Here is a 27694-nt window from a genome sequence, read left to right as displayed (position 1 = left end):
CATTCAGTGTAAACGCGATGTTTGCAACTTTGAGTTTTGATGTCAAACGTTGCCATGGCACTAAATCGGCCAGATGGAAATAGTGAAGTGCCCTTCAGGGACTCGATTAGCCTTTGGTTGATATCCCGCAATGGAAGGCGTAAAAACACACGAGTTCACGCCGGGTTAGGTAAGTTCGTGGGAAAAGTCGACAACTACCCCCCTCCCCCCCTTTTTTTTCTTTTAAGCGGCGGTATTTCTTTATAAGTTGACTTCGAGGACACAGCGGAGGTAGCCTCGTATCAGAGACACGCGCTCTTCCTCACTTCTCTGCAGAGTGCATTGTTATTTCCATGTGAACTCACACCGCCCGCCTCCGACCTCCGTCTGCCTGTCAGCGCAAGTTCTTTTTTTTTTTTTGTCACTGCCTCTGTCTGCCAGGCTGAAACACGGGCGGCGAGTTGGGGCCACAGCTCCCATGCGCTCCCCACTCTCTTCTACAACTTTCCCCCTCGTTTTCGGATAAATGGAGACAACCTGAGCCTTTAGGATTTATTGCGGAATAACTGGTCCTGTTTCTTAAAGGAAAAAAAATATTTATATATATTAAAAAAAACCAAAAACAGCTAAAGTCAACTATTGGTCGACTCATATTTCCACCGGACTTCACATCTGACGCGTCTCTGGTAAGAACAATTCTCTCGGTCACACCTGTAAACTTAGTGTCGGTCGTGTTTTACGCAGTTACCCCTACAGGTTCGCGAACGTGCAGTTCAAGTGGAAAAACAACTCACATAGGCTGTCGCACCGCAAGAGTCTGTCAAAGCCGTGTTATGTGTCATCAAGAGTCGAGCTGTGGCAAACTCGAGCGGGGTAACATGCACATTCTGACAGAACGTTGCCTTCAAAGGATCCTCGCGCAGCCTAAGCCACACTGGTCCAAAGCAGCAAAATGTGCGACGGCCTAGAACATCAGAAAATCTGGTTGTCATCGGTCTGTCTGTCTGCCTTTGCCACATCTGACACCGCTTTGGCTCAAAATGAGGGAAAGTTATGAGTTTGGTAACACAGTAGCTGTCATCACCAAGAGGCTTATCTACCATTATCATAATGTTTGGAATTCCAGCAGGTGCAGGAGGACAATGGGATCCAGTGAGAGGCAGACTCAGGGAGAGGTAGGGAAACAGATACACATGGCATTCCACTGACCTGTGTATGCTGCGTTTCCATTGAAAGGCATTGATCCTTTCTTGGTCACAGTTTTTGTTTTGCTGGAAGGGGTTGGATGACGACTAATGAATTCTTCAAAGAAAGGGAGAGATCTTGGAGGGAGGATGCACAAGAAGACCACCTCACAGGTCACAGCTCAGAGGCAAATTCAATGTCTGAAAGCTGCCATGGATTTTTGGGCAGAGTTCTAGATTTTTCTGTGCAGTCTTAAACAGGATTAGCTGTACTGTGCTTTACTGTACTAATGAAAATGTAATTAATGATCTCTGTGACAACCTTTATTGAGGCTGATCCTCGGCCTCTCTATGGTGCGTCTCTCACCCCTCAGTGTCCACAGACGGAAACCCAAATATCAAATTCCTACATGCCTCAGCTACTCAGCTAGACAATGAAGCCGTTATGATAGTTTTTGCACCTGAACCAATCATAACTTCCTATTAGCTCGGCCGCGAGTCAGCCCCAGGCCATGCGCACTCACATTAAGCTGTGTCACAGTCCTATAGGACGGGATGTGGTGATTATTTTTGACCCCCACAAGGATTACAATTATTACCCCACTCTGTGCAAGGTTAATGTACAGATACAAATGTGAAGTAAAAACATCCTCTAAACGCACACATTTACATGCAAGTCAGTGGGACAGCCACTTGAAGATTAGATGAACTTTGGGACTGAAAATTTCATTTCTTTTACAGAGGAAATGAAAGCAATGCAGGTTCGTCGCTGCCAGAAAAAGAAAAAGAGCTTTCAGAATCCCGAGTGTCCCTTTTGGGTACGGCATGGCGACACAAACTCCAAATTGCTAACTTTATTGTGAGTTTCTGCAGCAGCAAACGCGAGTAAAACTGTGTGAACGTGATTCAAAGTGGAAAAGAAAAACAGCAGAACCAGGGCATGGAATTTTAGAATCAAAGCAGATAAACAGTGGAATGAATTATGAGCACACCATAGCTTCTGTTGGTTATTTTAATTACAGAAGTTGTCTGCATGGATAGTGATGCCTCAGTGATTGATGGCAAGCTGCAGGGCAATACTGATTTGAGCACAGGCGTGTCTGCTCATGTGCTGCAATGCATCTGATGCATCTTTCAAAAACTGTGCTTATCATTCTGTATTAGTGTAAAAACAAGCTATTTCGAGCACCACAACTAGACAGTACCGATGAATGGAAAGTGGAGAGGGAGGACGGTGTAAAACACCTACATTTTTATTCACTTCTCCTTGTGAACAGAAGTGCAAGTTTTCGCAGAACGATGAGGAGAATTCATGATACCATTTTGGCAGCACAGGAAATAAAATGAAACGGCAAGAACTGCATTAATCAAGTTGATCTTTTACTTGGGTGTCTTCTGACAAATGAACCCCTCTCAGAATAAGAGTGTGCAGAGGTGGAGAGGCTGTCCGTAACTGTGACTGGATGAAATGGTAGAAAAAGAACAATTACTCTCATTGGACAGTGAAGAGGCAGCCATAAACAAGAGATCCAGGAGACAATACAACTGCCATCTGTGACAAATCCATTTTCTGTGTTGTCTAACACAAACCGCCTTTGTGGGTTTTTTTCCTTTTTATGATATGAGATCATCAATTACCACCCATCCTGTCACCGCCACAGTTGACTATTAAAATAGTGCCAGCCCTCAGACTTTCCGTGCCCAAGATTTACAGCGGCATTCTTTTTTTAAATGAATTTGACTCTTTACTCTCAAGAGTAACTCGTCATTGGTCGACGCTCAAACATGAAGGACTAATGTGCTCAGAACTGATATGGACTTGAACAAGTGGCGCATTAATTCAAGCAGTGGGGTTGGAGCTCAGAGGCTGTGGTCATTACTGTGGGTTTGTCTGTCTGTTTACCAGCGAGATGACAAAAACAACCAACCAAAGTTCACAAAAGTCGCAGAAAATTTGAGCAATTCAGTGTGGCTTCAGAAGTGGCTCCTTCTTTAGATGCACTTCTACTCCTAATCCTAAACCCAGAGATAAAGCGCCCCTTTACATTTGATCGAGGAGTAGTGTTGATTCATCCCCCTAAACTGGGGCAATGGGTGGCATATGGATGGCAAGACGACTCCTGTTTGTGATCCCCTGAGAAAAGGCCCTGGCAGAACAGAGGGATAAGGACCAGTGACAGGGCCAAGGCTGTTGGAATTAGGCGCTAGTTTTGGAGTAGGCTCCTATAAATTGATTGACACAACAGTTGGTACTTCAGTTTGTATTTTGTTTCCAAAGTGATTAGCTCTGAGTGGTTTCCCCCGGCGATGTGGTAGCACATTTCGAGAGAATTTAGTCACCACTTTCAGCACAAGCTACTGCTTTCCATCACAGGTCCTGCTAATGGATTATTTATAGAGTTTGACAGATATTTGGGGTAAAATGTTCACACTTGCAAGCACATAAAATGAAATGATCCTGATAATTCAGTGGGACAAATTTTGAATGAAAAAAGTCGGAACCTTGCTCTCATCTCGGTGTTGAACATGAGAGTGATTCCATACCAACATTCAAATGAACTATCTGGAATATATATCAAATTAGGGGTTTCTGTCATTTTCATTGTAGCTGTGCTATAATGGTGATGCATTTTAGACACAGAATCTGGGAGTTTTTTTATTGTAATCGTCCATTATATAAGCGTAATTAATGTGTGAAATGATGCCTCGGCTATGTTTGTGTCCTTTTTGGAAACTATTTATTTGGACGCCCAACTCTACCTGTTGGTAGAGCCCATATTTCGGTGGCCAGACTGTATGTTATTCAAAACTTGTGGAAGTAAACCTGCTCGAACCCTCTCTGCCATTCAGTTTGAGTGTGCAATGCTAAAAGAAAGTAAAGTATCACCCCAAACCTCTGGGGGGTTAAAAAAACCCCACTGATTCTGACTATTTTTGCCCCAACGAAATGAAAAAGGCTACATCAAAACACGTTTCCTTTCCTTTCTTTCACGGTGAAATGAATAATTTCCTTTCATTCTAAATGGTGAACGGGGGAACTTCAGACATTTGATGCCACGTTCTGAAAAATGAGAAAAAAGAGAAAAAAGCTTCATGCTTGAAGTACAATTCTTCACTCGCAGAAGGCAAAGTATTTATTCCGCACCAGAGTTACCTCAGTAACCCCTCATTTAAGATCTGCAAGAGACTCTATGCTGTGAGTCTGTTCAGTGCATCCTGTAAGACAATACTATCTATAGCTGAAGACACATGCATGTACTGCTCTAAAAAAGACAACTGCGACCACAGTGCGATAAACAAAAGTGACTGACTGAAAAGACAAAATGAGAATAGAGGAAGAGAGCTGCTGCACACATCTGGTTGAAAAGGAGGAAGCAAGGATTAACCTTCTCGGTAATGAACTCCAAAATAGGAGAACAGAGAAGAGGAAACATGTGTGTGGTTACTTCAGGGGTCTGGCTGTGATACGCGTGTGTAGTTTGTGTTCGCGGCGGCATGCACGGCATACTTCTGCATGTGTTTCTACGCGTTTTGGCTGGGAGTTGGTCTGAATGTAGTTTTGTCATGTGCAGTGACTGTGGCAGTGTGTGTGCACGCTGTAGCAAAAAAATAATGCCCTCCGATGTCGAGGGAGTGTGATGTCGACGTCGGACACCGTTTGCTGAGCAGGAGATCAGATTTTTCTCACTGGCTGCAAATCAGGTGCTGCCCTGCTGTTACGTGCCTGCAGTTTAACCCATGTGTGTCATCTCTATGCCCCAACTTGCATTTTCATGCAAGTTGGGGCTTTGGCATGCACAGCTCAGTGTAAAGAAAGTGTGTGTTTACATGAGGAATGGCATCAGATAGCATTAATTTGCCTAACTGTTGGTTTAAGTCACAAAGCAGGATTGTGGAGTGACACCCACTAACCTGACAGCATGCAAATGCTAGAGATGCATGGGCAGTGTGTGTGTGTGTGTGTGTGTGTGTGTGTTAATGTTTGAGAGAGTGAAATGATGGAGTGAGGAAATCAAGTGGAGGCAAGAGGAAGATGAAGAGAGTAAGAACTTGTCTTTGGAGAAACAAGAAGAGTAAGAGGGAGGCTGAACACAAGCAAATACACAAGTGGCTAAAAATATGTCCCCACATGAGGTGGAGAGTGTGTGAAGCCCAGCATAAGCAAAGTCTCACTCTGGGTTTGTGCCGGTATAGTACACAAGGCATCACCTGACTTCCTTATCTGTTTCGAGTATCATATTACAGATGGCACGTCTATTATAAAGGGTAGATATTTAAATGGATTTCACACATCAAAGTCTGATCGTTGCGTGTTTTAGCCCACGCAGAGGCATCACGGGCTGGCCTTAACATGGAAATTGCGCACAATTCAAAGATTTAATTATGAAGTGAGCTCACCAGGCCCCTACGGCCTGCTTTTCATCTGAATTTGAGCGTAACAAAATGAGCTGCTTCTTGTGTAATGCACCCAAATCTGTTGGTGACCAAGTTGCAATGTGGGTCATGAGCTGCTGGAGAAGTAAAGACAAGAAGCTGATGTGCTAATTTCTTCTTTATTTTTCTTTAACCAGCGATGATTTGGCGATTGAATTGATTATAGAGTCTTGAATTACCAAAGTCTTGAGTTCAGTATGGTTTTTCATTACTATCCTGGTTTATCCCTGCCATACCCTCTCCACGCACACACCAGTAATCAAACTTTTCTCATGTTTATGCACTCTGACGTCTTTCTGCAACAAGAGGAACTGGTTTGTACCGGTGGAATGAACAACCAGGGTTTGGTTGTTTTTCACCAAAAAGGTTCTTGGTTCAAACCCAGCTGGGCTTTTCTCCAAATGCTGCATTTCCTTCCACAAACCAAATACTAGATTGCATGTTTGACTGATAGAGAACGGGAATTTGATGCCATGTGTTGGTTTGTGGGTATGCCGTGTTCTATTCCCTCTGGCTCTGAGAGTCTTTTGTAATCAGAGATTTCTCACATCAGGATAGCGTTGGGTCCTGGCCACACGCTGACACACATGTGCAACATTTACTCTTTGCAGACGGTTATTTGCAGATGGTAATTTTGCAAAATTGATATAACCGTGTCCACCAAGCAGTATCCAATGGCTGACATTTGGCATCTTAGCCTAGCATGTTAGCATGTTAACGTGCCAGTTTTTGCTCCTGACACAATTTTTGCACCAAAGCATTGGCCACATACATGTGAGTACATGGCCAAATTTAATATATTTTACTCTGAAGAAGATATAGATGACATAGATCCAATTGTTATCGTAATGGTTCACTAGCCTAAAAAGGTTAGTGGGATTCAGAATCTCAGGACCACTAATGTGTGCAATAAATTCCATGACAGTCCAGTGAGTAGCTGTTGAGATGTTGTCGATCGATGGACCAATATAATGAGAACCCTCAGATTCATTCATTTAGGATCGCTGAAGTTATATTAGGTGACATACTGTGCATGATCTAGTACATAACCCAAATACTTTCATTAACAACATAACATATGTCATCCTCTTTGCTGCTTTTCTTCTTTCCATTCGCCATATGTGCCAGAACTAGACTATTATTCAGAGGACACCATTCAGAGAGCAGGTGCAGATTTCAACTTCTCTAAATGGAACCTGATTTTGATCATTTAGAAAAGATGCACTGTCATAGTCATCGGCAGAAAAACACACATAAGTGTATTAACAGCCAATAGCCACTGATGGTTCTGCTGGTTCTGCTGCTTCGCAGGGCGTAAGAGATGGAGAACGGGACATCTGAAGATGTGGATAACATGTGGGAGAAGGTGGAGGGCAAACGCTACGAGCTGTGTCGCAACATCTCCCCGGCCAAGCTCACCCCCTACCTCCGCCAGTGCAAAGTCCTGGATGAACAGGACGAGGACGAGATTCTCAACTCCCCGGTGCTGGCCTCAAAAGCAAACCGCACAAGTGAGTTAAACTGTGCATGTGCATGTGTTGATGTAGTCCACGGAAAGCAGGAGCTCTGTGCTTTTGTGTTTTTAACTTAGAATGTGTTAATCACACCCTCCTCAGGCCGCCTCGTGGACATCCTCCGCACTAAAGCAGAGCGGGGGTACGTTGCATTTCTGGAAAGTTTGGAGTTATACTACCCCGAGCTGTACAAGCTGGTCACAGGGAAAGAGCCCACACGGCGGTTCTCCACCATTGTTGGTGAGACACACACGTTTAGATTCAGAAACACAGGAACACACACGTATGCACGGACACACAAGTTTTACTTCCTGCTCAAAACTGGTTTTGATTTACTGTAACATATTTTTCTGCAACAAAGCAGCCAAGCTTTTAATCTGGTGTATATTGAAAAGTAATTTGGAATAAAAAGAATTATATGAATGAAGCTCCAGTTATACAGCTGGGTGTGTCGCTCTGTTCAGTCAAGAACAGTCATAATATATACAGGTTACACCTGTATATATTAGCTTGTTTTGCTGGTTTACGTTAGTATCTGAGATGTATCCAAATCCTCTTACAGCCCAATATCTTGACATCACTCAGTACATAATATGCTCTATGATTAATCTTTCTTTCTCCTTCTCTCCTGTGTTTCCTCTCTTCAGTGGAAGAAGGTCACGAGGGTTTGACCCAGTTTCTCATGAACGAAGTAATGAAACTGCAGCAGCAGTCCAAAGCCAAGACCCTGCAGCAAGCTGAGCTCAGCAGGAAACACTGCACTCTGGAGGACGAGCACAAAAAGATGCGGCTGGCCAACCAGGAGCTTCAGGCCTTCCAGAAAAGTAAAAAGGAAATGTTATTATTCTGCATATGTTCCCTGATCAGGACTCAAAAGCTTCCGACCGCCTGGGCTTCTCCACTGAATACAATCAATAGGGAAGGTCTTTTAAAAAGAGTATACTGATATATATATATATAATATATGTATATTAAATGTGGTGAGACGTTAATCAGTTACTAAAAAACCAAAAGCATATCACCATACACTGAAACTGCTCTCTCGCCACACATGCCTGTTTTAGCTCGCTTGGTGCACCACATTTGTGTTTAACAAGGATTCACATTGTCTGTCAAAGACAGCTCATGAAACTAGGACACTGTGGTCTCATGTCCTGTGCAGTTCACCTCTGCAGCTGGTACACAAGGCACTTTTCAACTAAAACAAAAGTTGTTTAGACTAGCTCAGTGCACTCTTCTCTCCCCGTCTGTTGCTCTGTACTTAAATAGTTTTCATGACGTGGTTGTCATAAGTAAGCTATTATTACCTAAAAGATAGCTAATGTGCAGCCGCTTAGTGAATTAATGTGCTGACGGATTAATTAGTTGCAGTAGTTCTATTTTAGTCCAGTTAAGCTTGTTCATTATCTATTGTGTGGCATTTTGCTGGCCTGAAAGTGCTTGTTTGTGATGTCAGGTGTTGCAAAGTTTTACACTTAAAACCACAAAGAAGAAGAATTTTCGTAAAGGTTTTGTGAGTTTGCTCATCTTGAGATGTAGATGACATTTTGCTTTCAAAAACTTACTGACCCGAATCAGTTTTCATCATTTGCATCTGCGCTTGGTTTTTCCAGGATACAATAAGTTGAGAGAAGAGAGGAACAGCTTCAGCGACGAGCTGCAGAGAGTGAAGGATGAAAACTACAAGCTGGCCATGCGGTACGCCGCGCTGAGTGAGGAGAAAAACATGGCGGTGATGAGGAGCCGAGACCTGCAGCTCGAGGTAATTGCACGCGCACACAAACCGACGTCCACCCCGTCATCGCTGTTCGCTCATGAGAAATGTGTTGGATATTATAATCGATGAGAAGCATAAACTGTGAGTTCAGAAAAATGTGGACGTCTGAGGCCACTGAGCAGCTTCTGAGTCCCCTCTGTGTTACAGATCGATCAGCTGAAGCACAAGCTGAACAAGGTGGAGGAGGAGTGTAAAATGGAGAGGCGGCAGAGTCTCAAACTGAAGAACGACATCGAGAATCGACCGAAGAGAGAGCAGATCTTTGAGCTGGAGAGAGAGAATGGAATGCTAAAGATTAAACTACAGGAGCTACAGTCTATCATACAGGTATGGCCTGTCTGAGATATATGTGCACACATAAGGGTTGAGTTGCAACTGTTTTTTTTCATTTTTGTACTATATCACATGTTATTGCAGTGGTTTACACAGTTGGCGGTACACTGACTGAAGAATCAATTCTAACTTTGCCCCCACTCTCATTACAATTTACTCTCTTGCGACTTCGGGTCACTACAACAAGCCATGTGGTTACCATGTAATCAAACCGTGTTTCCATTGCTGTTTTTGTTCTACATTCAAGGAAAAGGTGGATGGAAACTTTCATTAATGTGCAAAAAAGTTTATAAACTAAACATTTGGTCCGAGCTGGCAAACAATAAACTCATGGGACTGCATCTTCCCACGAATAATCCCAGATATTCCAAGAGTTTAATGTGATTCCAGAAGTGAGAAACAGCTCACTACATTTTCCTCTTGTGGATGTCCACCACAGTTGTTCTTTTTTTTCCTCCTTTAAGTTTGTTAGGACAGCTACTTCTTCTAAATTACAACCATTAGCAACATAGCAACTGACAGCAGAAACTACCAGCCTTTAACGCTTTAAACCAGCCAATAGAAATGTGTCTAATTCACATGACACAGTAGTTAAAACTGAGCTTTTCAAAATGAAGGCACCACAGCAATATAAAGTATTGGGTTTGTAAAGTTAATCAAGTACACCCCAAAATAAGAAAATTAACCCATAAATGAGAATTATATGACCTCTGTAACGATTTCCAAAAATCCTTTCACCTTACAGCTGTATTTTTAACCTCATCAACCAACTTCACCCCTGAATAGCTAACAATGAAACAAAACAATAAAGACTGCAGAGTCTGTGGTGAAACATATTTATTTTTCTGTTCTTAATCATCCAGTTTCAAGGAGGAAACAAGTTAAAATCCACGTCACAACTCCAACCTAACAGCGATTCGTGTAATAATAGCAGTGTTTGTGTGTTTCGTACCCAGCCTGGCCCCCTACCTGCGTCAGACGAGGCTATTCTTGAAATTCTGGAGCACGACAGACAGGAAGCTCTAGAGGACAGACAGGATCTGGTCAACCGCCTCTACAACCTACATGAAGAAATCAGACAGGCAGAGGAACTACGAGATAAGGTCTCCACTGCACCCACACACACACACACACACTCACACTCACACATTCAACAACAAGTGCACGTTCATGTTGGAGTTGAGGGGGTTGCTTGTTTAAGTTTATGGCTGTGAAATAACTGTGATCTTTTGATCGTAAACTTAAATAACACCACTGCTGCTGCCGTGTCTGTGTGTTTGTGTAGTACTTGGAGGAGAAAGAGGACCTTGAGCTGAAGTGCTCCACACTTCAGAAGGACTGTGAAATGTATCGCAACCGCATTAACACCATCGCTACACAGCTGAAGGAGGTGGAGAAGGAGAGGGACCAAGTGAGAACACACACACACACGCACACACAGAGGTTTTTCTCTTTGCCAGACATCAACATTTTTGCTTTTCTCCTGCTGCTGCAGGCGTTTCGAGCCAGAGACGAAGCCCAGCACCAGTTCTCTCAGTGTCTCATGGATAAAGACAAATATCGCAAGCAGATCAGAGAGCTGGAGGAGAAGAGCGATGAACTCCACATTGAGACTGTTCGCAAAGAAGCCAAGCTGGTCACACTCGAGTGCCGGCTTCGACGGATGTCCAAAGACACTCCCCTGGACCAGGTCAGACAGGGCAGAGCGGATGAGTGTTCATTGTGCCCATGGTTACTGTTTAGGATGAATCATCATTAGGGCTGCGTGATAGCAGGACAGCCTGCGATTTGTGGTATTGTTGAATATTGCAACGACGATAACATTTGTGACACATAAACAAATATTTTTAAATATGCCACTAACGTCAGGTGTATTAACAATGGCTGCATTACATTTCTGCACCTGTGGGCTGTTGTGTTCATTTGCACAACGTGCACAAAAGCAGAACTTCCTATGAGTGGAAGGCAGCCCTCATTAATACACCTGCTTGTCCCCTTTCGATTCTAAATGTCAATATTGTTGAGGAAGAAAATGGCTCTTTCAGACTGAACGTGACATTAGCTGCACTTACTGACTTACTATGTTTGCTGTGTCCTCGCAGAGCTTACCACGGGACCTTCTTCCAACCATTATCCCTCAGATGGAGGATTTTAAACCCATGCAGGTCCAATCAGAATGGTCCAGTGATGAGTCACATGAGGAGAAGCCCCGACTCCATCGCAGACCCAACCTTAAAGCAGTGGTCAGCTATCCTGCTATCCACTACGCACATTACTCTGTGAAGCTTTTGGCTCCTACTCTACTGACTGCATGTTTTTAGGATTTATAGTGAAGAGCATCTCATAATCTGTCAATTGTATGCTCCACGCTGGGGCAGCCAGTCAAGTATTAACCCTACAGCAGCAAAGTTAAAAAGAAAAAGAAAAATCCTTGCAGTTTTCTCAAAAATGAAGGCAAAGCAAATGCAGATGTCATTTTTTTAGATTAATTTGGTCTACAGTAATTATTTGCAATGTGTAACTTAGAATGTATTAAAAGGCTGAAGGAAATGATTAGCTGAAGGTACTATACTCTACCTCATACTTCAAATGTCTGCTAAAGTCACTTCTTTTCACTTTTTCATTACAGTAACTGGCAATGCATAAATGTGGGATGTCAGCAGAAAATGTTCTTAACTAAAAGGCTTCTGCATTTTGTCATTTAGAGAGCTAAGTCTCCGGTTTGTATGCTTAAAGATCTTCAGGGTAACTCAGACCTCAGTCAACGTGCAGGTAAGCTGGTCATGTAATTCTCTCTCCAACTACATCAGACCATAACAAAGGCACTTCCATTGTGGAACTAAATCTTTTATCTGCTTCTACCTTCATCTACAGTCAATGGAGATTTCCTGGAGATTCAGATGCCGAACTCTCAGGGCCACAGCAATTCTCTCCCTCCCTCGCCCAGCTTCCCGATATCCCCCGTTTATCTTCCCTCTCCAGGCCCTCCACTCTTCTCCTCCTCGAGCCCCTCCGCGCTCCCTGTGGAGCAGTCCAGGCCGAATTTGGTGAGCCTGAGCTGTTGCTGCTTGTGTTAATTACCCGTGAAAATCCCCTTTTTCATTTGAATTTTGTCTGTCTCTTTTACAGTATTAGATTGATTGAGTCGAATCATTTTGGCTGGCCTAATCTATAGTGAGGGCTTCTTCTTTTTCCGTTCTTTTTCCATTTCCAGCTGCGTTACCGTAACGACAGCATCCTGTCCATACTCCCGGAGCCACCTGAGAAAGCCTCACTCTACCGCAGGGAAAAGGAGAAGGAGTACGACTTTCATCCCCGCAAGTAATAGACAAATGACATGTAACGAGGCATACAGTGTGTTATACGAATGCAACCTTTTGAAGGAATTTCTCCTGTTTTATCTTTAATTCCGCATGTTTTCTCTATTTCAGCCTTCCAGATTTTGAAAGTGACAACATGGAAATGGATGGTGGTAATGTACTTTTTACATAATGCTGAAAAATAACACAGATCTATCTTCATACATCTAAATCTTCAGTCTGTGCTTTTTTTTTTCTTTTTAAATCTTTCTTTTTCTCTCCTTAGAGGACGGTCCCAACTCTGTTGTCTCGTCTTCGTCCTCCCACCAGTCGGAGGGGATGGACACGTATGATCTGGAGCAGGTTAACAGTATCTTCAGAAAACTCTCTTTGGAGAGGTACAGTACAGCCTCTTGTACTTTTGCAAACACAAGAGCCACTGCAGCTCAGCTTTACTCACTAACGCCTCCCACTGATACACGTGCTTATGGGTGAGTCTTGGGCTTGTGGGAATTTGTGTGCAGGCCGTTCCGCCTGTCTGTGTCCTCCCTCTCGAGAATCAGCTCGTCTGTGAAGCCGGTGCAGGAGCTTTCGGTGTTAGGCGACAACCTGCTGAAGGACATCGCGCTGATTGGTGGCAATGAGAGCGGGATTTTCATCTCGTCTGTTCAGTCGGGATCCAACGCTGAGAGGGCGGGGCTTCGAGAGGGCCACCACCTCCTGTTGGTATGGTGTTAACTTTCTGCATGTGCTGAACTACAGGCTCACGGCTTCAGGCTGGAGAATGAGAACAATCTTGCGTAAAACTGGGGAACGTGGCTAAATTCTAGAAGAATGTATATCGAATCTAGATTCCTTTTCACTCCAGTAGGGATCTATGTCTTGATATTTTCACGTGTTTGTTTGTTCTAGCGTTCTGTGACAGTTTCTCTTGGAAGAGCGAAAAAATGAGCTTCTAATCATCTGTTTTGTGCTCTTATTGGCGCACCAGCTTGAGGGGTGCATACGAGGGGAAAACCAAAGCCTTTCATTGGATACCAGCACTCAGGAAGAAGCACACTGGACATTGCAGCACTGCTCCGGACCTGTCAAGCTGCACTATCGAGCCAGTTATGACTGTAAGTAATGTTTTTCTTGGAGTCCCAGCAGCTTAAGTAGGGAGCAACTAGAATTAAGATGGTACGTGAGAGGTGAAACATTTTTAAGAAACAAAAGAATAAGTTGCGTTGCATCTGTTATTTGGCTATATTGTATATCAAATTCAACTGCATGCATTGTCCTCCAGTATATCGTCGTCTCCAGAGCAATATAGTGGACGGCAAGTTGGCATCGGGCGACTCTTTCTACATACGAGTCAACCTTAAAATCTCCGGACAATCGGACAACTGCTCTTTGAGCGTGTGCTGCGATGAGGTGGTGCACGTGCTGGACACCAGGCACCAGGGCTACTGCGAATGGATGTGCGCCCGCGTGGACCCTTACACTGGCCAGGACCTGGCCGAACGGGGCACCATACCCAGCTACTCACGGTACAAAGCATCTCTTTTTTAAACTAAAACCCCTGACGCTCTGATGTTGTAGACACGAGCTCGATGAGGCCTCTCGTTTGGAGGACTTTTACCGATACATTTTCCCTCCTGTGCTCCATTACAATCTGCAATTGTCACAGAGAAGTATGCTTGTGTGTGTGTGTGTGTGTTTTGTAAATGTTTGTGGGTATAGTGCACAGCAGTTGCTCCTGGTAAAGATTCAGAAGCTACTGTGTCGAGGGGGGAAAGAAGAAAATGAATCGCAACGCAACAGCAGGGTAAGAATTTACATGCGCTGCTTTATTCTTTATTTTACTATATAGCTGAGATATGAAATCATTTACATAAATACTGATATATGGAATCATTTTGTGCTTCTTTTGTCCGGGAAAACCTGTATTCTCTCACTTCGTGTCACGACATTTGGGTTCTCACTTGTTGTATACTGGCTATGTCTGTGCAGAACATTTTACAGCCAGAAGAGGCCAGCTCCTCTCCCGATCCCAAAGCCAGCCCACGCTTGTCCAGAGCCGGCATCTTCTTCACTCAGATACTGCAGGTAATTAAAGTGCGAGAGAGCCCTCCATCTGTTCAGGGCAACATTCAGTCTAAGCCTCATCCAGTATTCCCGCAAATGTATTTGCTAAATTAAACAAAGCAGCGCGATGCCTCCAGTGACGTGCTACTTCTCTCCTCTGGTCCTTGTGCTGTTGGGTTTCTAGTTCGTCAAGTACAAGCGGATGAACAGCAGCGAGCGCGTGAGGATCATCAACTCTGGCAGTGCAACACTACCTAGACAAGGCTTTGAGGCGCTTAGACCAGAAGGTGAGAGCTGAGAGCTGCAGGGAAACAAAACCCCTCACGAAAAAAAACCACATGCAAAATGCTGTTCAAAAATAAAGATCTGAGTGTCGGTGGGGTAAAGAGTCTTGAAAGAAGTCGCTTAAAGTATAAGATGAAAGCAGACAACAAAGCTGCTTGCTGTAAGCTCTGAATTGTGTACACTTAAGCACCTGAAATTGTGACAAGATCTAGATTTAAATGATCTGCCTCAGAAGGCAGCTGAGATCTCTGAAGTCTGCAGAGCACCAATGTAAAGATTCTCGGTGCAAAAAGAGCATGAAGCTAAAACTGTGACAGCAGAAACCCAGTGAGAGGTAGAGCCAACCGCACTGAACTCTTAAAGTGAAAGCATGAATGAGTTGAACTTTCTGCTAAATGACTTGAAGTTGCCAAATGAGAAATTAAGGTTTTTGTTCAAAGAAACGGTGTGATGAAGTTTAAAACTCATTTTAAAAAGTGCACCGTGAATACAAGACCATGGGTGTGTGTCTCACCCTTACAAGCATCACTGAGTGCATCGTTTCTGCATAATCATTGTTGTGAAATGGCATTGTCATTTTCTTTTTTAAATCAACAACATCGACACGGTTGTTTCTATGAAGCTGTGTCTGCGTTATGGCTCCACACTAATTGTTAGAGGATGGGAAAATCAGATTTAGAAGATTCATTAAGAAGGAAGAAGAAATTGGCAATCTGACTTGACGAATCTAGAATCGAGAACCACAGAAACCGGGGAGTATATATACAGAGGGTGAGTGAGGCCAAACAAGGGGGTTGTTAGCTTAATACCAAACAGGTGTGGAACAAACCCGGGAGGCAAAAGCAACAGAAATGAGCAAGGATGAGTTCAACTTGAAAATAAAGCAGGACCTGAGGAGAAGGGCGGGTGATGAGAATGAGCTGAAACCAACAATCTGAGAAGAAGAAAAAATCTGAGCTGCAGTGTGGTGGATGCTTCATTTCAACCCACCACAGACAGTGTCGTACTTGTCGTAGCTCTGAACAGCAAACTGGTAGATGAAACTTGACCTGGTGGATGTACCAAAAAAGTGAAAAATAGAAGAAAAAACCCAAATCTTCAGTAACACTGAAGATACTTGCTACACAGTACACCCAAGCCGGTAGTTTCTAAATTTACATAAGAGCCAATACCCTTCTCCTCAAGTTCTGCAAGGGGAAGGAAATTTGAACTACTCGTTTCTTTGTGAGATTGGGCGTATAATGATGCCGCTCTAATTGTGCTTGTACCATGTGCGTAAACAGATGCTGCTGATCCAGACAATGACCTGAGCAGAGGTTTGAACCTGATTCCTTACAGTTCGGTCACCCTGCAGCGGACGCAGAGACGCCGGCCGGTTCTGTTCACCCCTGCTGCTCTGGCCAAAACCATTATCCAGAAAATGCTGAACATGGGGGCAGCCATGGACTTTAACATCTGCAAACCAGGTTGGTGCATGGCGGTAAAAAACAAGCTCACGGTTTAGGTCATCTCAATGTTTACAGAAGGGATTTAGCCACCTTGTTGGCGTCATCCCCGTTGCGCTCGCCTATTGTGAATCCAACATAAAGGAGATAATGGGTTTAAGGTGGCGTGGGTTAAAGAACATGAAACCATTCGGGTCATGCATTGTGCGGCAGTCTGGTGTAAATACTAAGGAGTGTAACCAGACAGACAGTGTAGGCAGCATGGGAGATGGCCTATTTGATAAACACTATGACAATGTATTACGCTGACAATAACACAGGTTAGATCCTACGATATGTCACAAAAAATGTTGACTCAGTATCGGTGACCAAATACTGTAATTAGAATTAACACCCTAGTCCCATGGCAAATCATCTGTTCTGGGTACAGAAGTGGGGTCAGAGAAGTTGCTGATGAGAGAGCTGAACATCTGGCAGGATTCTGTGTGATGTGCTTTGTTACGAGAATCTGTAGAATCTGCGTCCCTGGGGCAAAAACCTCAAGTTTCTCTTCCTTGTTATAATTGTGCTGTGGTGACGGATTACGGTTAGATTTTTTTTTTCCCCCTTTCGGCTCCATCAGAGACTAAATTCACTCCCCTCCCCCCTTCGTTTTCGTTTTGTGCAGATACTCTGTCCAAAGAGGAGTTTCATCTGAAACAGAACGTGGAGCCCTTCATTCACTACAAAGAGAAACAGGCCACGTTTGAATGCATCACCCGAGAAAACATCGAGGCTGTAGCTGCCAAGGTAGGTTTTCACTGTCAAGTGTGTGTGTGTGTGTGTTTACCTGCATTTATTACCTCAATTTTTTATTAATTTTTTCACTCATTTCACCCAAAATTGTCACAGGCGATGTTTAAAATCATGAAAGTTTTTTGTGTGGCTTTTTTGATTTTCGAAAGCATCAGTCCATCGCAGCCAATGAAAATAGAAGACAATTTGCCAAACAGGAAGTGAGGTCATACATCTGTCACACTTTGATCCATGAACACACTGACACAGGACCCCATTTTGTGGAAGGACAAGCGATTTTTGCAGCATTGCAGTCCAACATTACAGCGTGTTTTGGACCTTGGGAGGTCTAAACTGCGGGAACACGTCGCTTTTCTTTTACCTCTGTTTATGTCTCTGCCCTCTCGCCTCGCGCCTACATAAATGATTTTATTGTTTTCAGACTTTTTGGATTTGCACTGAACCTGTTTGCCTTCTTTGTAAAAAATAAAATCTTTTCACAAACATTATACAAACTGAACTGAATTGAACCTGTTGTGCCAGTTCGCAGGCCAAATATCATCACCAGTGACATCACAGAAGACTTTAAAAACAGACGTGTTGTCAGGCTGGTTTCATGTATTAAAAAACTTTTGTTCGTCTCAGACAATTGAAATCAGCAGCGTGGCTGGAAAACAGGGAGCGAGAGCCTATCTCTGCAGCTGTTTTGCATAATGGAATCAAACACGTTTAGGATTTCCTGAGTCATTTGGCCAAAGGAGTGGACTATGTCGCTCTCCGAGGTCACTTCTAATCCGCTAATGGGTTTTGTTCAGTAGAAACGCCTTTTGCATGTAAAGTATGTTCTTGACTGTCACGTGTGAAAAAGTGTGAGCTAGCTCCTACTGACACGTGTAAAGCTAACAGGTTGGGTTTGATTAGTTGTAAGATGGACGAAAAATGAAGTGTAAAGTAGTCTTGTGTTGACATGACGGGGGCATCGGTGTTCTCATTTAACTCTGGTGATGAGCACCAGGATCTGCAGTTGTTTTTAAGGTTTTTTTCTTCCTTCACGTCATCAGGGAAAACATTGCCTGTTGGAGGCTGAACTGAGCTGCGTCAAGGACCTTCTGCGGAGAGATATCTACCCGATCATCATTTACGTCAAGATCTGTGAGAAGAATGTGAAGAAGTTGAGGTAGGCCTCACTGACTTCCACACGTTTACCCGGATACTACAACCACACAAGCTGACAGTTTCAAACTTTATTCAACATACAGTCAGTTACAATCCAGGTTGATCTGCTGGCGGTTCTTCTCTTTCTCTAAGATTGCCATAACATTAGGTGCGAGTGTCAACAAACCCTGATGCTTGATGCACTTTAAGGTGGACTGGGCCTTTATATTATCATTCAGCATGTGAAATATGTAATGTTTCTGAGAACTACAACAAACTAGACAGGCTATTGTTGCAGAGAGTCTACACAGGATCTTATCAGAGATACTGGGTTCCAAACCTTACCACAATCACCGCGTTGCTTCCTTCCTGTTTCCTGTCCACACAGGAAGTTGCCTCTGCGCGTGGAGTCGGAGGAAGAGTTTGTGAGGCTGTGTCGGGCAAAAGAGAAGGAGTTGGAGGGCATCCCCTGCCTCTATTCCACCCTGGAGCCCGATGCCTGGACAGGGACGGACGACCTGATCAGGGTCGTCAAAGACCGAATACTGGAGGAGCAGAAGAAGATTGTCTGGGTTGAACAGGACCTCCTGTAGACAAAGACTCTTACACCATAATCTGCACAGGAAAACGCATGTGTAGCTGAACCCAGTTAAACACAACTCTTGTACTAAAGCTGTCATTCTTTTTATATTTATGCTCAGACAATAATGCATGTATGGACGCTATCGTTTTCGAGGACCTAAATAAATGGAATATACGTAGTTTTTTTTTTTTTTTTTTTTTTAAACGTGTGTTTCTGATTTTGGAAAAAAAAAAAAACGATTGAAAATGCGTACAAACGATTCCGTCCTTGTTCGAGAATGGAACCGAAGGAGGAACGGCACCGACCTCTTTGAGATGTACTTTCAGTTCCTGTCAGAACTCAACTGAGATTCTACTGCCATCTAGTGGCTAACGTGAGGGACTCCACAGTGTCCACTCCCAGTCACAGCAAAAATAACCTTTTGTTTTTTGTCACTTTATTCATAGGAACATTGAGCCCAAATAATCCTCTACATTTAAAATGATCACAGAAATATAGAGGCAGAGACCTCCCTCACTCCCAGTTTGGGGATTTCTTGATGTTAGCTGACCTTTAGCACTGTTACAGGGAATGTATTCAAACACTGATGTTCACCTTTGCTGTTAGCTGATGTTGATCTTAATTACTTTAAGGAGCACACAAGAAGTTACCATATCTGATAGCGTCTTGCTTCAAAAAGGCCCTTTCCAAGATGATGCATTCCGTGAACACAGTTCAAAGCTGTTGCTTTCTTTTAGAATGTATCGATGACAAAGCTCAACTCGATACCTTTTACTAATTAAAAACCTGAAACCCATTCCAGTGCACCGGAACCATGTGAAAATGATCTATCGTCGTCAGTTACTGGGCGAACCTGTTTAAACCGTGGTTACTATGGCTTTTTCTGCAGCTTATAAATCAGTAAATACCACAGTATTTCACCCACGGTGGCTGCACGACGTTGGTGTCTGGCCAAAACAGGCAGGCCAGAAGGGATTTAGAGCAGCCTCTTTCGAAAGGATGCCAAATAATCTTCTCATCTGTGTGGAAAAACATGCGCACACCAGTATGCAAATATGTCCAATCGGGCTCGTATCAGCCCCACGCTGCACGTGAACTTAATGCGTTTATCAGCTCCCCTGCTTTGTGCTCCATGTAGTGTAATTCAAAGCAGCCTCGAGTGTGTGTATGTGTGCAAAACAGAATGAAGGCTAGAATGAAAAAAAAAGTTACATTAAACACATTTATGAGAGCTCAGCAATGAGAGTAAAACCAGGAGTGGGGGAGAAACATGTGAGGCCTTATTGAAAACAGATGATGCTGTGTTTGTGTGATTTGTGCATCAGCAGTTCGGCTGGAGCTTCGCGCTAGGTTTGATGTCAAAGGATGAAAAGAGATCACAAATAACAGGATTCCTAACCGCATTAGCCCGAGGCAACAGAAAATATCACAGACACCACAACTGTATTTCTTTCACGAGCATTCCTTTGGTCTCCTTTGAGAGATGTTGACATTTGGTTTTGCAGGTAGGGCAAAAATAAAAAATAAAAAAAAACAAGAAAAGGTTATTTGCTGCACGTTGCTCCTGTGGGAGGGAGGGACAGAGACCGTCTACATAAATCATCCCTAAAGTGAGACATGTACTGTTGGAGCTGACCCAGAAAAGTGATTTTTTTTTCTCTCCCCCCCTCTTCAACCCCCCCTTATGAGCTCACTCTGCAGAAAGCTCAGCTCCAGAGTCTCGCGGTGATTTACGTGATCCCAGTCCATCTCCAAGAAAGAAAGCGGCTCACATCTCTCAGACAGGCTCAGCTGACGCGGCGCTGGGATCTGGAAGGCAAAAAAAGGAGGTGAGGATATGACTTTTTCACCCCCACCTGCCGTTTTTTTTTTTTTCAAAGCAATAATAGTTTCCAATATAAATCTTGAAGGTCACGTCACGTTTCATCCTTTAGTGGCATATCTATTTCTGCACGCGCCCCTTTTCTCTTCATTCTGGGGACTTGTTTGACACCCAGACACTGCTGGGCACGCTGACAGCGTGACTAAACCCACGGCGCGAACGGGAAACTCGGTTGTATTCCCTCGCAACTCGTCGGCATATCCACGTAAAACTGCCGCACGCGCCGTTTAAATGACCCGAGCGGACAGGCGGTGTGAATAACTGCTCCCCCTATTTCGCCGCACTGCCCCCCAGTCAAAGGGAGACATTGTGCCTGGTCTGGCATCCGCCGGCGGCTGCTGCGGACAGGACGGTGTGTTTTAACCGCCGTTTGTTGCGCTCGCGCTGCCCCCCAGGCTCGAGCTGTTGTGTGCGGCTTTGCACCTTTACACCGTCGACGCGGTGGTTGATAAAGCAAATATTGACGAGTAAAGAGGAAACTGTACGACTCAGGTGGAATAATGAACAGCCGAACTGAAAGCGCTGCATGTCACCCCTTGGTGTCGCGAACAACTAATGAAGGGTTCAAGCCTCGATACTTCGATAAAAGAAGGCTTAGACCAACGTAGCCAGCCTTACTCTTTAATGCCATTAAAAGAACCAACCAGCAACTAAAAGCTAAACACAAAAAGGGTTCAAACGCCGATATGCTTTGTAGTAAATACACTGTTTTTTGTCTCTGTTTTTTAACTGCAATTTATAATTTAGATATGAAAGATGGATTAATGTGCTGAATCCTTCAAAAATGATGTTGTTAGTCAGCTGTGAGCCAATTTGAAATATGTTAAACACTCTTATATTCCCACTCATGTATGTAATAAATCAGTAACCATACAAAGCATTACATATATGTGTAATATGTGGTTTTTTGGGGGGTATTTATTGGGTGTAAAGTTTGAATTGCTATGGGATCAAAGTTGCAGTTATCAGCCCATAAATTGCTGTGGAAGAAGCAGTTTAAGGCAGTGTGAAGTGGAGCTGGAATAAAGTGCGTTGTTTTCATTTGATCGGTGGCAGATTAAGGAAATGCTTTTTGCCCCCCTCTGGTGATAAATCTGATGCAGTGTACACAACAAGACAGCCGCTGATCGGTCCATGTGTGCAGAGACGAAGAAGAGGGCAGTCTGCTGCCTCCTGACAGGGGTTTCTGTGTCAATGGTTCCCTCTCAGCTGCTGGAAAGGAAATAAGATGAAGACTGTTGCACGAGGGCTCCAAATTTAGCAGGGTGTTGGAGTGGAAAAGTGACGCCCTGGGACTTTTGAACTTAACTGGAGGGAGAAGATAGACCGCACCCTGAGACGTGTGAAATATGACTGGGTTAAGTCATATTTACTTTCTGCCATTTAAGGCTGATTGTCTGTAATCCTGACTTGTGCTTCAGCGCGTGTCTTTAGTGCAGAACACACGATTAGGTGGTTAAGCGTTTAATAGTGGTCCCCCTTTTAACATGTCTTACAGAAGGGCTTTTAGTATCTAATCAGTGCTCAGTATTAAGGCACCAGACTATAATTCAAAATAAAGCTGGTGTGGTTTGGACATAATGCTTTTTTGGTGCGCTGAGCTCCCTGACGTGGAGCTATTTCACAACCATTCGTGATTTTACTGCCGGGAGTGGGAGTTAGGTCAACTCCGAGGGCTGAAGGAGAAATTCAGCGCATGCCTTGTCATAAATTTAGCCCAATATAGGGTCACGCTCGCCCTTGCTCCAGTTTTCAAGTTCTCTTTAGTAAAAAAGACCGGATAAAGAGCATTGGATTGTGTTTAGTTTAGCCTCGGTCTGTGTGCCTCTGTGTGTGCGTGTGCTTCAACCTGATGGAAAAAAAAGAGAAGAGAAAAAGAAACCAAGAGCAGCCTTGATAGATTTTTGAGGATGACGGCGTTTAGGTTTTCATCTCTGTTGCAAAGAATCATTTATTGTTCTGTTCAGAGCCAAGCAGAGAATCTGCTTCTAGAAATGAAAGTGGTTCTTCAGCTCTGAGGAGATATGGAAGACATAAAGGTGTTTTTTGTGTGTGTGTGTGTGTGTGTGTGTGTGTGCGCTGCAGGTATGGAGCAGGGCTGAGGGCTTCTTCCCCTGTACTGCGCCTTCCTGCTTTGCAACAGCATCATGATAACTTCGATCCCACCACAGATTCTGCCATGTGTCCACGTCCGTGGTGAGATGGTGCTGCTGGACCTCGACTGTGTTGCCGTGGTAACCCTGTGACATGAGACCCACAATTCCGCTCTGTTGCCCTGGTAGTCGCACGAAAAGACTCCGTTAAGCGTTTCAATTTGCTGCCATGGCAATGCTGTGGAAACGCCCTGAAAAATAATGAAATCTGTTGCTATGGTGATTCTGTAGCAAGCAACGGTCACTATGGGAACGTCCAGGATGTTCCGCATTTTTGTAGTCCTGGGCTCGGCTTTCATGATTCTTCTGATCATCATCTACTGGGACGATGTCGGTGCCTCTCACCTCTATTTGCACACTCCTGTGTCGCCGGGTCCCAAAATCCCTCATCCTCCTCCCCAGCCGAGGCCTCACACCTCCCGGACCCCGTCCTTCCTGTCTGATATCGATGCCTTCGTCAACCAGTTCCTCGAGCCAGGAACCGGAGAGCCCACTGACACCGCTCCGGCCGACACGGGCAACCAATCGGAGAAAGCGGAGGAACGGTACATACCGCGGAGGGAGTGGAAGATTCACCTGAGCCCAGTGGCAGCGGAGCTCCGCGAAAGACAGGTGAACACCATCATTACGAGTAGCGGTTATACAGCCACAGTTAGTTCCAGTTGTGCTTTACCTGCAACCTCAAGCCCAAACGTCTACAGTTAAGGACCGCAGGATATCATGTAACATGTATTTGTGTAAATACTTTAAGGAATGGTAAAGTTTAAAGGACATACTCAAAGAAATGAATTGGTCCCTACCAGGTCTTAAAGAGAAAAACACAAACTCGGATGAGCAACAACACATGACACCGTTTCATGGCTTATTTAGCTGAAACTAAACCAAAATCCAGAACTAGCATGTGAAAAAGACACCCTTATTGCTTTCTTGGGAATTAAGAGAATAAGTGGTAGCCAGTTGCTGCCAGTCAAACGCTCCTGATGAATCGATCATCATAAAGTGATCGCACCTCCTTTTGTCAGTTTGCTGGTCTGCAGCATCCTGGTGTGTGTTGACACGATGCCAAGGAGGAAAGACATCAGCTGTGATCGTAGAGCAGCGATTGCTGCTGCCCATCAATCTTGATGTGTTTTGTTGTTCTTCATCTGAGGCTGCATTAGTCTGATTTTAAGAGCTTTTTTAAGAGCTTTTTGTTGTTGTCCTGATATGTAAAACTTCTCTCTCTCACATGACGGTGCATAAGTAAACGAGTAAAGTCTTCTCTGATGAATATCCGATGGGGAATTGTTTTTTGCTTTACCCTCTGCAACACCCAGGAGCAGAGGCGGAGGCTTCTTCGAGAGATGTGCTCCAACGACAGCGTGGTGTTTCCCGGCAAAAACCGTTCATTTGATGACATTCCCAACAAGGAGCTGGATCATCTCATTGTGGACGACCGGCACGGTGTTATCTACTGCTATGTCCCCAAGGTATTCAACCGCTTTTAGACTTTCAATATTTTCAGTTTCCGTGGCTGCGCGCCCACCTGCTTCCATCCGTTTCCGTGCCATAACGCCATAGCGCTCTGCTTTAAACTTCAGGTGGCGTGCAGTAACTGGAAGCGCATCATGATCGTCCTCAGTGAGAGCATGCTGCAGGAGGGCGTTCCCCAGAGAGACCCTCTGGCTATCCCCTGGGACCTGGTCCACAACAGCAGCATGCACTTCACCTTCAACAAGTTCTGGAAACGTTATGGAAAGTTTGCAAGGCACCTCATGAAGGTCTGTTCAGAAATTCCACCTAATTTAACATTATAGGCTCATGTATTTGTCAAAGGTGTTATTGATTTCCATCTGTCATGGTGCTTTGGCTGGAGAGCTGAGCACACACACACTCACACACTCACAGCACTGACTAAATGATAGACTTTATAGAAATGTGTCGGTCTTCACTTTCACCCTGAGCTCACACAGCAGATTTACTCTCAGACATTTTGGACAGAGACAGAAAACTCTTCTGGAGTCTTATCATTATTTCACTAAGCCGCTCAGTTCACATCAGCAGGTTTAAACAATGAGCTGCAGATTAACACGCTGATGAGTTATTAGCGAACATCTTGCACTGATGCGGTTTTAATTCGATTTTCCAGGTGAAGCTGAAGAAGTACACCAAGTTCCTCTTTGTGCGGGACCCTTTCGTGCGTCTCATCTCTGCCTACAGGAACAAATTTGATATGCGCAACGAGGACTTCTACCGGCGCTTTGCGCAGGTCATGCTGCGTCGCTACGCCAACCAGCCGACTCCCCCAGCCTCCGTGGACGAGGCGTTTGCTCTGGGCATCCATCCCTCTTTCTCTCACTTCATCCAGTACCTCCTGGACCCTCAGACGGAGAAGGACATGCCCTTTAATGAGCACTGGCGGCAAGTGTATCGCCTGTGTCACCCGTGCCAGATTCAGTACGACTTCGTGGGCCACCTGGAGACGGCGGAGGAGGACGCCGAGCACCTTCTGCGCCAGCTGCGGGTGGACAACGTGGTGGAGTTCCCCACCTCACACAGGAACCTTACAGCAAGCAGCTGGGAGTCGGATTGGTTCAGCACAGTACCTGTCGAGGCACGCAGAGAACTCTACAAGCTCTATGAGCCTGACTTCAGGCTTTTTGGTTACGACAGGCCAGATTCAATCCTCAATGAGTGATTGTCACAGAGCGAACGGCCACACTGACAGTTTTTTTCTTTCTTTAGAGAAATGTAGTAATGCCACACCCTACCAACAGTTCGACATGCCTTTGTTGTGGGCTGTGCACACGTGTTTTCCTCTCCTGTCTATGCTACACTTAGAGTGCACACGAGTACGGCCACTCGATCTTATAAGGAAGCACACGAGTAATGCAAAGCCATTATCCAGTATCGTTTCTCTTTAAGTCACAGAGAAAAAGAGTCTTGCACTTTTCGATTGGTGCAGATTCCTCCTGTGCTAAGGGGTCGTGTGTTCAGCCTAGGCTCCACACCCTGTGTTGAGTACCGTAAACCCCCTGCATTGATGTCATGCCATGCCTGCCATTTGTGCCCACAGTCTCGTTGACTAAATTCAGTGATCACTTGTTTTTTGGTAGCACAATCGTGGAAAGAAACGATGCCACAGAGCCGCTTTGTGTTTGTTCTAGCACAGAAAATGTGGGCGTGTAGATAAAACAAGGTGTTACTAGATTGGTTTTAAATGTAGTTGCACTGTCAGTAGTTGTCAGCTAACCTATCTGTCATTGTTTAAGCGCAATGTTACAGCGCATGAAAGGGAACTGCTTTTCTTTTTATGTTGAAAATATGTACCGATAGCAGCTGCCAGCACCGGACAATGGTTCTATGACACCTTCATACCCAGACGTGATGGATATGTTCATGTTGCATAAAAAAAAACAAAAAACCTTGCTCTTCTCAGACCTGCTACGTTAAGTTCGGCGTGCAGAGTTTATTTAGACGTGCCTGCTTTATTTGGCCAGTTTTGAAGCGCAATGACCGCGCTCAGCATATAGAAGCACAGCGGTTCCATCAGGCAGCACGATGTGACTGACTGACTGGATTCGTTTCAGACATTAAACCGGAGTATCAGCATGTTTCTCATGGTTTCCAACTGTACAGGTGTGCCTCTGTGTTTTCAGTCAGTTTCTTAAAGGAATCCTTCTTTTCTTTCTTGTTTTGTTTCATCAACACTGAGCTACATTGGGTAACCCTGGAAACAGAGCCCTGCCCCTCCCCTCCCTTAACACGACGATCGATACAATTTTAAGGGCAGCATTTTCAGGAGGTGCGTTGTTTTTGTAGCATTACTTGAATCCAGGTGGGTTTGGTGCATGTTAGCATGTTAGGAAAATCTTAAATAAAGCTGGTGCAAAATGAGTCCGTGTTGAATGAGTCAGTGTTAGTGTCAAGGAGGAGTTTCAACACTGAGGCTGCATTGGGTCGGACGGTTGGGAAGAAGAGACAGTGCCTTTGGTTGCAAAAGTTTACAAAGCAAAAAATTATATTAGTATTTTTGTAGGACTTCATTTTTACTCAAATCGCAGCACGGTGAGAGCGACACAAAGCGACAGCAAGGTATATTTGATATTCGTGTTTATATCTCGTGTGACCTTTATTTGGGACCAATTGGAAACAGTGAAGCCCTTTAGCCTCATTTTAAACTGTTTGTGTGGGAATTTGATATCATTTTGAAAGACGATTTGTATGATTTCTCTGTCAGTGTGCAGGATTTTGCGTGGTTCAGGTCTCATCCGCAAGTCATGGAGATGTACACGCACTGTGTTGGTGTTGTCTCGACGCCTTACCATTTGTTTGTTTTGGATCATTGTGGAGCATCGTGTCCTTGTAAAAAGTTAGAGCCATGTTTTTGCTTTTTTCTCGTCATATGGCCATATACTGTCGGGTGTGCACTCCCACCTCACCAGTGTTTGTATTGTAAGACAAGTCGTATTTTCATATATATATATATATATATATATATATATTTTTTGTATTCATGTTCGATTCTTTGTTGTGTTTTTTTTAACGTGACCGTCCAAATTCTCTATGTCAGCGATTATGTTCTCAAGAGTTTTATGTTTGTTTTCTTTGTGAAAGTGCAAACAAACAAGATGTAACAGGAGGATGGAATTCAGATTGTTTGTAAGTCAAACAGTTTATTTATTGGCAAAATAAAAGATAAAATAAAAAAAAAAAAACGCGAGTAAATGCTGCTTTTTGCTCATGGGAAGAATTAGAGGCTTAATGGGCCTTGATTAAAGCTGATGTGCTCATTTTTGGCCAGCAACCTGTCGCCACAGCAACGGTCGGTGCATGACGGAACAATCCATG

The 27694-nt window shown here is 44.2% G+C and overlaps 2 protein-coding genes across 2 annotated transcripts; both read left to right on the top strand.

Annotated features, from left to right (window-relative positions):
* Positions 1-400: 400 nt before the first annotated feature.
* On the top strand, positions 401-19006 carry card11 (caspase recruitment domain family, member 11). Its single transcript, XM_072369161.1, has 25 exons — positions 401-665; positions 6909-7108; positions 7214-7351; positions 7759-7935; positions 8725-8873; positions 9036-9215; positions 10178-10324; positions 10507-10632; positions 10717-10911; positions 11324-11464; positions 11927-11993; positions 12096-12268; positions 12436-12542; positions 12653-12693; positions 12807-12918; positions 13045-13246; positions 13512-13638; positions 13806-14049; positions 14243-14327; positions 14513-14608; positions 14772-14874; positions 16156-16338; positions 16985-17106; positions 18153-18268; positions 18635-19006. Exons 2-25 carry the CDS (start codon positions 6919-6921, stop codon positions 18837-18839), a joined length of 3426 nt encoding a protein of 1141 aa, XP_072225262.1. The 5' UTR covers positions 401-665; positions 6909-6918; the 3' UTR covers positions 18840-19006.
* Positions 19007-20557: 1551 nt separating this feature from the next.
* LOC140273456 (carbohydrate sulfotransferase 12-like) lies at positions 20558-26725 on the top strand. The gene is made up of 5 exons (XM_072369034.1): positions 20558-20658; positions 22797-23476; positions 24181-24333; positions 24445-24624; positions 24993-26725. The coding sequence occupies exons 2-5, from the start codon at positions 23111-23113 to the stop codon at positions 25539-25541; spliced, it is 1248 nt and encodes a 415-aa protein (XP_072225135.1). The 5' UTR covers positions 20558-20658; positions 22797-23110; the 3' UTR covers positions 25542-26725.
* The last annotated feature ends 969 nt before the right edge of the window (positions 26726-27694 follow it).

This window comes from Leuresthes tenuis, unplaced genomic scaffold, assembly GCF_036924035.1.
Source record: "Leuresthes tenuis unplaced genomic scaffold, fLeuTen1.0.hap1 SCAF_17, whole genome shotgun sequence".
NCBI lineage: Eukaryota > Metazoa > Chordata > Actinopteri > Atheriniformes > Atherinopsidae > Leuresthes > Leuresthes tenuis.
This window is presented reverse-complemented; position numbering and strand designations above follow the sequence as displayed.

Excerpts from the sequence above, each read along its gene's own strand:
- LOC140273456 (XM_072369034.1), top strand. The coding sequence starts at position 23,111 with ATGGGAACGTCCAGGATGTTCCGCATTTTTGTAGTCCTGGGCTCGGCT. Across the intron at positions 23,477-24,180 it reads CGGAGCTCCGCGAAAGACAG|GAGCAGAGGCGGAGGCTTCT; the intron begins GTGAACACCATC and ends TGCAACACCCAG. Across the intron at positions 24,625-24,992 it reads TTGCAAGGCACCTCATGAAG|GTGAAGCTGAAGAAGTACAC; the intron begins GTCTGTTCAGAA and ends TCGATTTTCCAG.
- card11 (XM_072369161.1), top strand. The coding sequence starts at position 6,919 with ATGGAGAACGGGACATCTGAAGATGTGGATAACATGTGGGAGAAGGTG. Across the intron at positions 11,465-11,926 it reads GACCCAACCTTAAAGCAGTG|AGAGCTAAGTCTCCGGTTTG; the intron begins GTCAGCTATCCT and ends TTTGTCATTTAG. Across the intron at positions 12,269-12,435 it reads AGCAGTCCAGGCCGAATTTG|CTGCGTTACCGTAACGACAG; the intron begins GTGAGCCTGAGC and ends TTCCATTTCCAG.